Genomic DNA, 11,050 nt, shown 5'->3' with positions numbered 1-11,050 from the left:
TAGTTTATAAATTGTTATTTTGTCATATCTTGCCCTGTCCGACGTCTCCCTTCACCCACTTTTCGGTTGTCCATCCCCCAGGGAGGAGGTCACATGTAGTTCCTTGTAATCGGTTCCCTCACAGTATATTCTTAAATGCTTATTTGCCATCTGTGTATCTTCTTTGGTGAAATGTATACGAAATATTTAAAAAATTATTTTAAAGATGAATTGAGTTATAGTTCTTTTTTATATAAATCATTTTATTGGGGGCTGTTACAGCTCTTAAAACAGTCCATACATCAATTGTCTCAAGCACATTTGTACATGCTGCCATCATCATTTTCAAAACATCTTTGTACTTGAGCCCTTGGTATCAGTTCCTCTTTTTTCCCCTCACTCTCCCACCTTCTCACCCTCTTGACCCCTTGATAAATTATAAATTACTACTATTTTCATATCTTATACCATCTGCTGTCTCCCTTCACCCACATTTCTGTTTTTCGTGCCCTCTGGGGGATGAGGGTAGGGGTTAGATGTCGATCATTGTGCGAGTTATAGGAGTTCCTTCATAGGTTCTAGTTATAAGTTCTTTATCAGATACATTAGGAGGTATTTTTTATGTTCATGTGAAAAGCACTATTTTAATTTCTAGAAGTTTTATTTATAAAAAGATCATTTAATTAATTTGCGCTATATAGAACTGAATTTTAAGATTGTTTTCTTAAAGAACCATAACTCATAAGATATAAGCAGAAAAGTTCTTTCTAATGTCAGCTTTAAAAAAAAAACTATTGTCAGCTTTTTTTTTTTTTTAAATTATTGGGGGCTCTTACAGCTCTTATAACAATCCATACATACTGTCAGCTTATTAAGGGAAACTTAAAATTATGATTTTAGATGGTCAGCAAATAAGATTGTTATGTTTAAAAGTGCTTGGACCTACCTTTCTAAAATGCCAAATAAAACAAAACAAAAATGCTATCTCAATTTATTAATTAGGAAAGTTAATTCTATATATGATTAAAAGTTAATTATATTTAAGTTATACATTTTAGCAGTTTTATTTTGAACCCCTAGAAAATAAAGTAGCAAAAAACTTTAGAAAATGTATACTGTCACTTGCAAAAGAACACACAGTATTTGAATTAATGTTTCTTTGAGTGAGGAGTGTTTGAAACAATCCTACATGCATTCAGGAACATCATTTTCATAAATTGTTAGGAAATCTCTACTTATTACAGTTTTTATTTTAATAATCTATTTACTTTGAGTCAACATCTTTTGGAATGTAAAAATTCTATGACTTTTAAAAAACTATTTGAAGAGACAACTTTTGAGAGATTCATTTCAGCTAAGTATTCTGGAAAGATTAAGTGTAGTTTAGTTAATAATATATTAAAAAATGAGAGAAATATAATGTGGATAAAACATCTGCAAATAATTGCACTAAGAAAAAAATTATGAGTGTAAAAGAAAACCAGATTGAAGTAGCTTTGTAAACCCACCCACATACATGCAAGATGTAAATTGTCTAAAAAATATCTTTATATTGCAAAATTACTGAAATGCATCAATAACAATGATCTTATTTTTTCCAGATATGGCCGAGTGGAAAGCGTCAAAATTCTCCCAAAGAGGGGATCTGAAGGAGGAGTGGCTGCCTTTGTGGATTTTGTGGACATCAAAAGTGCACAGAAAGCTCACAACTCAATCAACAAAATGGGAGATAGAGACCTACGCACGGATTATAATGAACCAGGCACCATTCCGAGTGCTGCTCGGGGATTGGATGATACAGTTACCATAGCATCTCGTAGTAGAGAGGTTTCTGGGTTCAGAGGAGGTGGTGGAGGGCCTGCTTATGGCCCCCCACCATCACTTCATGCACGAGAAGGACGTTATGAGCGGAGACTTGATGGGTAAGTTCCAAGGTTTCTGTAGGCAGGTATTTGGTATTTGATTTGGTGAGAAACAGAAACTCATAATTAGGGGCCCCAGATGGATTTAACATTTTGGGCATTCTGAATGTTTCCTAATTTGGGTTGGAAACAGAAGTGATTTCTGTCCCACTGGCTGGTGGTATCTTACGGAATCGTAGAGGATATTTCCTGCAGCTGGTTGGATATCTACTCTTGAGATACAAAATGGTGGAAGATTTCCCGTGGAAGCATCAGTTTTGGAGTTACCAGTCTTCTAGCATTAATGATTTCTTCCTTGGATATATCCTTTCTACCAGTTGGATCTTTGTGGCTGCAGCTTTTGTGGTCATGCTATATGGAATATTTTCGGAATATTAGAGCCTACAGATATCTACTCAGTTTTCACCACTTAATGTTTACAAATAAAATGGATTTTCACACACACAAAAATCTAGCAGATGATAACAATTAAACCGCTTGGATTCTACAAACATTAACCTGGAAATGTATACGTGAATGAAGAAGTGAGAAGGCAATGCTCAGTTTTTCCATTTTGGATCTACATAATTTCTGTGTTGGAATTATACGTCTTGATGGAATGGGGAGAAATTGAAATGATGGACACTCCTAAACCCTGGAATATAGCCATTCTTTCTAATTGTTGGAATGTATGGGATGTTTGCAATCAAGACTGTTAGTCCAGGGCAAGAGGATTACTCTTGTTTCTTAAGCAGTTGCTGTCCAGTTAAAGGTACTTTAGTTTGAACACATGGTGAGGATCAATGTGGATACAGCAATCAAAATTGACTTGGCTGGCTGGCTACAAAGGTGAACTGTTGGCAAGCAGCTGCACACTCTCTGTTGGAATTCCAGAGGATATTTCTGCCAGCTGCCTGATTCATACTTAAGGATTGGAAATTTAAAATGTGGATCAAATTATAACTGCGTACTATCTCAAGAAAGAAGTCTGGGGGTTTGAGAGTTACAGTTTGTCTGGGACTCCTTCCAGTGGAATTATTTTGTCTGGTCACTAAGATTTTTTTTTCTGGTGGTTCAACTAAATATCATTTGACACCCTTGCCCATTCAGAAGGTGGATTACCCCCGTAAGAGGGGCCAAAATTGGGGAAGTTATGTTCACAATTCTCTCCCTAGATTTAATTGGGATTATAGGTCGTGTTCCACACTTGAAAAAGGTTGGTATGTCCTGACCTGTGTCTATTAGCCCCTATCCTAACCCACGTCACACTTTCTCTTTTTCTCACTAACTCTAGAAGTATTTAGTGTACTAATAGATGATTCAGAGAATAGCCATTAGATTTCAGTTCTGCTAGCTCTTGTGCTGCCTGCCTTCTGTGTCTTCTTAGTGGATAAGAATTTTTCATGTTTATAGAATACCAGCTATAACAGTAATTCTAGAACTATTGCCTATTGCTCCTGTTATATCATTAAAAAACCAGAAGCTTTCACTGATTAACATTTGATATTGTGCTAGATTAATGATTTATGAAATTGTAGCTTAAAGCAAACCCTCTCATTTGCTAGACATTGAAATCTCTATCCCATTTCCAGAATTGTAGCTAATAAAAAAGGAGAAAGTCAATTAATGCAATGTAAGTAGGGAAGATATTTGATTTTTTTTGCCTCATCAATTGCTTTTCACAGCAGCAGTAAAAACAACCTACAAAAGGTATGCTTGCTACTAAATGAATTGGGGTGAAAATAGAGATTTTGTACTTAGACATATATTAAAAGTAAGAGTTATATATTATTAGTGGTACAATTTTTGCCAGACTTTCTTTACTGGAGAGATTTTAATTTATTTTCCATGATGCTCTCGCTCTCTCTCTCTCTCTCTCTCTCTCTGGATAGAAGATAGTGAGGTGAGGCTGAAGAAATACTCAAGTGAAATGGTCTTTTAGGAATTTGGAAGCTAAACTCTAGCTCTCTGTAAAGATAGGGAATGTTAGACTTAAAAATATATAGTTTTTACTATTAACACAATCACGTATGTATCTACATGCAGCAATATTTATACCTGTAGCTTGACAAATATTCATATATTTGATACTTTAAAATTCAAGCCATTACTAACAGCAGCCTTAGAGTATCTGAACAGCTTCCAATATTGCCTACTTTAATATCATCATAGGCAATTTGAGGCTCACTAGAAGCTAAGAGAATATATTTCTTATAAACTATATACATAAACATAAATTGAGTCCTGGAATGAATATTTTATTTTTAAATTATGTGGAATTTAATAGTATAAGGAAATGAACGTTTACTCTTTAATTGAATTGACATGTATGTGATGACTACAATGTCTTGAAATCTTAGGTGATTTCTTTTTAATTTCATTTTTATTATTAAATGAGATAGGGCACAACAATATACGTAGTCTAGTAACTTTTACTATTATTTAGGAAATAATAAAATAATGAGAAAAAGTTAAATGAACTTGTGTAAAAGTGCCATTCCACTGCTGGAACATACATGACAGTAGAGCTCTTGTGTCTATGTTAAAGTGTGTGGAAATTTTGCCTCAAATAAATCTGCAAAGTAAATAAACATATGGTATATATTAATCAGATGAAAGTATAGAGGTTTTCATATTAAAATAAGTCTCATTTAATTAAACTTAAAATGAAAAGGAGATGGCTTATATACGAGGGGGTACCCCCCAAAACCTGGAATTTTTCTCAAAGCTATGTATTTAATTTTTACAAAACAACCTTATCACCTTCAAAACACTCTCCATTACACTTACGGCATTTGTCAAGTCTGCAATTCCATTCTTAGAAACACTTTTTAAATTCATCTGGATGATTTGACAGCACCTCCCTCGTTTTTTTTCTTTACCTCTTCTGTGTCATCAAATTGCTGTCCTTTCATGACCCTCTTTATTTGAAGAAACAAAGAAGTCATATGGAGCAAGGTCAGGTGAGTAAGGTGCGTGGGGCAAGAGAGGCATCCTGTTTTTTGCCAAAAACTGGCGCCCTGAGATAGCTGTGTGAGCAGGAGTATTGTGGTGGTGGCAAAACCAGTTCCCCTTGGGCTACAAATCAGGCCTTTTTTGGTTGCACACAGTTAGGCTCTCTTTTCAGAACCTCTAAATCGAAAGCTTGATTAACAGTCTGACCTGGTGGAACGAACTCCAAATGTGTTATCCCCCTCACATCACATTGTTTTTTTGGGGGTACCCCTTTGTCTTATTTCTTTGTACATTCAGAAAATCCTAAAGACAAATTGCCCTGAGGAGTACTAGTCATGCAAGCTCAATGTACAATGGAAACAGTGCTTGCTCAGCTGTGAAAATAATTTTTGAAGGTATATAAAATGTTAAGCTTTTTAGTGTTTGCTTACGAAGTAGGTTAATGCTGTTTAGAAAATGACCAATGTCAAAGGTAAAGACAGAGAAACTGCTAAAATGAATGTTTGCATGACTTGCTTTTAGTTTTGCTCGCCCCTTTCTGATGGATTAACTATTTTTCCCCCCCCTCCTAAATGCAGGGCTTCAGATAACAGGGAGCGTGCTTATGAACATAGTGCCTATGGACACCATGAACGGGGGACGGGAGGATTTGATCGGACAAGACATTACGATCAGGATTACTATAGAGATCCTCGAGAACGGACTTTACAACATGGGCTCTATTATACATCTCGGAGTCGAAGTCCAAACCGATTTGAAGCTCATGACCCCCGATACGAAGCTAGGGCTCGTGAGCAGTTTACACTGCCCAGTGTGGTACACAGGGATATCTACAGGGACGAAATTACCCGGGAGGTACGCGGCAGAAGGCCAGACCGGAATTACCAGCACAGCAGGAGTCGGTCACCACACTCATCCCAGTCTAGAAATCAGTCTCCTCAGAGACTGGCTAGCCAAGCTTCTAGACCCACAAGGTCTCCTAGCGGCAGCGGCTCTAGGAGTAGATCCTCCAGTAGTGATTCAATCAGCAGCAGCAGTAGTACCAGCAGTGACAGGTACGTAATAGCCTTTCATTATTTCAAATTGTTAAGTAAAACATGTTTCCAAAAAAAGAAAAAAAGATTGGTGAAGGGCAGAGTTTTGTAGCATAGTAATATACTTTAAAAGAAAACAAACCTGTAATAAGTCAAACAATTTTGATTATTAGCATGTGGTCATTGAATTAAACACTTTGTGAATTGCCAGAAACTTAATGATTTGCAAATATTTATCTTCAATATTAAAATTAAATTGCTAAAATGTAAGAGAAGTGGCAACTTGGGTGATAGGAAATGGTAACTTCCAGTGACATTGAGTTTTTAATTTTTTTAAATCATTTTATTAGGGGCTCACACTACTCTTATCACAATCCATACATACATCAATTGTGTAAAGCACATTTTATCATTCTCAAAACATTGGCTCTCCACTTAAGCCCCTGGCATCAGGTCCTCATTTTTCCCCCTCCCTCCCCGCTCCCCCTTCCCTCATGAGCCCTTGATAACTTATAAATTATTATTTTGTCATATCTTGCCCTGTCTGACGTCTCCTTTCACCCACTTTTCTGTTGTCTGTCCCCCAGCGAGGAGGTCACATGTAGATCCTTGTAATCGGTTCCCCCTTTCCAACCCACTCTCCCTCTATGCTCCCAGTATCGTCACTCACACCACTGGCCCTGAAGGGCTCATCCGCCCTGGATTCCCTGGATTTCCAGTTCCTGTCTGTACCAGTGTACATCCTCTGGTCTAGCCAGACTTGTAAGGTAGAATTCGAGTCATGGGAGCTGGGAAGAAACATTTAGGAACTAGAGGAAAGTTGTATTTTTCATCGTTGCTACATTGCACCCTGTCTGGCTCGTCTCCTCCCCAAGACCCCTCTGCAAGGGGATCTCCAGTGGCCTACAGATCGGTTTTGGGTCTCCACTCCGCACTCCCCCCATCATTCACTATGGTAAGATTTTTTGTTCTGATGATGCCTGATACCTGATCCCTTCGACACCTCGTGGTTGCATAGGCTGGTGTGCTTCTTCCAGGTGGGCTTTGTTGTTAATTTGGAGTTAATCTATCATTCCATAGTACAATCACATCAAGCAGAATTGTATAATTGCTACCAAAATCAGTTTCCAAACATTCTTTTTCTTCCTGGACTCCTTGACATCATCTCCCTTTTAAGTGCCCCCCTCTTCCCTTTCCCCTCAGCGTCCCCTCCCCCAAGGCCTTACTCTACTTGCTGTCCTCTGTAGAGTCATTGGTCCTGTACAATACCAGTTTATTTTTGTTAAGGCTCTTTGGTTAAAAGATGTATTGGTGAAGTAGCTTGTTGATTCAATTATTATAAATGACTAAAATTAACTTGTGAACATAAAGTGGAACAGCTTCCAATAAATGCAACTTGTAACTTAACTGTTCATTAAGGCTGAGTAAACTTACTTTGTTAGTTCACACTTTTTAAAATCATTTTATTGGAGGCTCATACAACTCTTAACACAATCTATACATCCATCCATTGCGTCAAGCATATTTGTACGTTTGTTGCCGTCATCATTCTCAAAACATTTTCTGCTTGAGCCCTTGGTATCACCTCCTCATTTTTTTCTCCCCCTCCCCCACCCTAGTTGATACTTTTTATAGAAGAGTTTTATTCCAAGATTAAATTGAAGGTAATCTTAACAGGGAATTTAGTTTACAAATTTGATATGTAGGTTTTGAAATCAGAAATTTAATTAGCAGGTATAATTCACTATTATAATCTTGGGCAGACTAAGTGCTTTGGGCCTCAGCTTTCTCATTCTTTACAGCAGGCATAAAGTTATTGTGAAGTTTAAAATGGAAAATGTAAGAAAGTTCATTGAATCAATTCCCACTCGTTGTGACTTACTGCCCTGAAGATTTCTAAGCATAATCTTTCTGGAAGCCGACTGCCTTGTCTGTTTCCTGGGGAGCCGCTGATAACTTCAAAGCACCATACTTTTTAGTTAGCAGCCAAGCACTTAACCACTGTGCCACCAGGACTCCTTTGCTTAATACCCATACATGTAAAAAAACAAACAAATATTGTCCTAAATAATTGTCAGCTATTATTTTTACTGCTTCATATGTTGATAGTCTTCGGCCAGGGAAGTTGGTTGTTGTTAATTGGTCTGTAGATCCAGACGTTCCTGGAGAGAGGATATCTGTCATGCTTGGTAAAGTTGAGGGGTGGTGAAAACCAGGAAGGCCTCTCAATAAGTTGGATTAACAATAGTGACTGCAACAGTTGGCCCAAACATCACAACAATTGTGAGGATGGCACAGGACCCAACAGTGTTTAATTTTGCTGTACATAGGTCACTATGAGTTAGACTGACTTGATGGCACTTACAGGTTTTAAATTTATAGGATACAAATTTTTGACATCATAAAGATGTTTTTCACACTACTTTTTCCCCCTTCAATTTAAGAAAAACAAATGATCATTTAATTGAGTGACTCCCTTTTTTAGGGCCATAACTTTTCGAAGCTCAAATATTAACGGAAATTTTATATAATTATCTTGATGTAACTCAAGCATTCTCAATGTAGTAGACTAATAATGAAACAAGTACTTAATTGGAGGCCAGGAAAATTAGGTTCTCTCCAGCTTTTAAGCTTTGTAACATGAAAGAAGCCTTTAAGTTCTCTTCATTTCGTTTGGTATACTGATGTAGATACATGGCTGATAAGATTCCTTTGGACTTTATAAACTGGCTATACAATCTTTATATGTCATGCTTTATATTGCATAGAGTTGGCTAAGATACACAAGGATTAGCATTTTCCCCAAATCTACCCCTCATCATGTTTGGTGAAGAGGAGGGGAAATGAAAAAGAGGAAGACCCTCTGAGATGGATTGACAGAGTGGCTTCTGCAGTGGGCACAAACATAACAAGGGATGGTGCAGGACGAGAGAGTGCTAAGTTTTGTTGTACACTGGGGTGGCTATGAGTGAGAACTGACGTGGTGGCACCTAGCAGCAATAACGTCATTAAAGAGATGCAGCATTTGCTGACACCAAAACTTGTAATTTTAGACTTCATCTTGTGAATTACAGAGAAGATCATGGGTTTTATGTGCAACAGTTCATGCACTGCCACCCTTGCGGTGTGCCATCACTTAACCCCATTGCCTCCCAGTGTTTGTTGCTTCCAGTCTCCCTTCTTTCCTAACCCTCTACACTTGGTCCTTGGGTAAATGTTGCTTGCCCTTTTGAGCTTAAATGGTTGATTTTTATCACATGGGGGTGAGTTCAGTCCTAGACCTGAAAGGCAACTACAGTCCATAATGTTAGCGATACCACCAATCTCTTTCCAAGCAGTAAGCCTGGACTCTATTTTGATTTTGTGCTTTGCTCTACGTTTTTCTCTCATTTTCTTCTGGATCTTCTAATAAGTGGATCAAAACATAATAAGAAACTGGTCTACTGTGGAGGTGTTAAGGTTAGGGGAGAAACAATGCCTTGAGAGTGGCATCGTATTTTGGTGGAAGTTAATAGTGATTTGGGATCGAGTGGTCAAAAGAATCCAGAGGAATTTGTTGGGAGCAAATCCCTGTTCATCTAATTGAGGAGGAAAAGTTATTATTTACTTTTGAATGTTTATGTAGAATCAGAAAGATAACTGCCAGGAGTCCAGGGTGCACTTGAAAATATTCATGAAAGATGAGATTATAATGAAAGTTGGGTTCATAATGACTGCCATAACAAGTGGGGGGAGGTCGCTAGATTGATCTGTTTACACCAAAGGATACCACCTGGATTCTTGGAGGACCAAGTCTGACCAGCAGACAAACTTAATTTGTCATGTAATACTTTAAATTTAAATTATTACTAATGGTTAAAAACTTGAAATTTCTACCTAAAAGGCCAGATTTGGGTTCCTTTTAAGTTAACTGCTTCTCATTTACACAGTAGGGAGAAAGATTCTGAAACCTACAGACTTAGGCAACACTTTCCCGGGGCTGACATACTCTTGACGGGTTTTCTCTTTTCCTATGCTACTGTTTTCTTTAGAAAACCTAAGTATGTCTACTTAGGTTATAGGTGTTTCCTAGTTAGTTTTTCAAGACTATCAGATTTAGTACGTTGTTTATAGATTGCTTTTAGGGTAGTTTACATGAATCTCGTCCATTAGCCTATATCGGTTCCTTCTAGTTTCACCGAAGTGAGAACTTTTATGTAATGACCATTTTTATGTCTACACTCAAAAAGAACAGTAGGAGACTGAAGAAAATTACTTGAGTACTGAGTGGGTTTGGAAAGTGGCATTTGGTTGGGCCCTGAAGAATATGTACTGTTTTAACAAGAAGAGATAAGTCTTAGACCAGGTATCCCTAGCTGGTGTGGGCAGAAGCAGTAACCTGAAGAGATGCAAATGGCTGGAAGAGTGTTTTGGGAACAGCAAATACTTTGGAATGACTTAACCATGCTATTAACTTTGGGCTTTATATAAAGATTTGGAGGAGGGACATAGTTTGTTGAGAGCTGTGCTGTACAAATGCAGCTAGTGAGTTAGAAGAGGATTGGATCAGGGCTATTTTAGTAATTTGGAGAAGGAAAATTAGGCTTGTGAGAGTGCCTAACTTGAGACGTGTTTCATTAAGAATCAGGTTATCTGATTTATGAAAAATAGAATGCGCTTTCTGGCAATATGACTGAATGGTGAACCTTTTGAGGGTATCCTATAAGTAAAGGAACAGATCTTTTTATGCATTATTACATCGTCTAGTATACTGCCCTTTTCGGCTACACGTTCAATAAATATTTGAAATCTAGGATAAAACAAAATCGATGTAGATAGCTAAAAGAATTGGTCCTTAATTTGTGATTGACCCAAATTCACAAAAATAAAGTCCTCTGATGTTCAGAGCATATCTATTATTTCTGGACTTAGACTTCCTTTTAATAGTGCTCTCCCAACTCACTCACTCTCACTTACTCTCTCTCACTCACTCTCACTCTCACTCACTCACTGACTCACTCACTCTCTCTTACTCTCACTCGCTCTCTCACTCACTCTTACTCTCACTCTCTCTCACTCACTCACTCTTACTCTCACTCTCACTCACTCACTATCACTCACTTTCTCACTCTCACTCTCTCACTAACTCACTCACTCACTCTCACACTCTCTCTCTCTCTTACTGACTCACTCACTCTCACT

General features: G+C 37.7%; 1 protein-coding gene across 1 annotated transcript in view; it reads left to right on the top strand.

The window, feature by feature from the left end:
- The window catches only part of SPEN (spen family transcriptional repressor), a 129,121-nt gene that overhangs the window by 62,796 nt on the left and 55,275 nt on the right, over nt 1–11,050 (top strand). The window contains exons 2-3 of the mRNA XM_004705164.2: nt 1,581–1,901; nt 5,414–5,890. Coding sequence (XP_004705221.2) covers nt 1,581–1,901; nt 5,414–5,890 — 798 coding nt within the window. The remainder of the gene's footprint in view (nt 1–1,580; nt 1,902–5,413; nt 5,891–11,050) is intronic.

Source organism: Echinops telfairi, unplaced genomic scaffold (assembly GCF_000313985.2).
Source record: "Echinops telfairi isolate 266 unplaced genomic scaffold, ASM31398v2 ScPeMD7_7457;HRSCAF=8495, whole genome shotgun sequence".
NCBI lineage: Eukaryota > Metazoa > Chordata > Mammalia > Afrosoricida > Tenrecidae > Echinops > Echinops telfairi.
The sequence above is the reverse complement of the archived record's forward strand: the minus strand, read 5'-3'. Positions and strand labels throughout refer to the sequence as shown.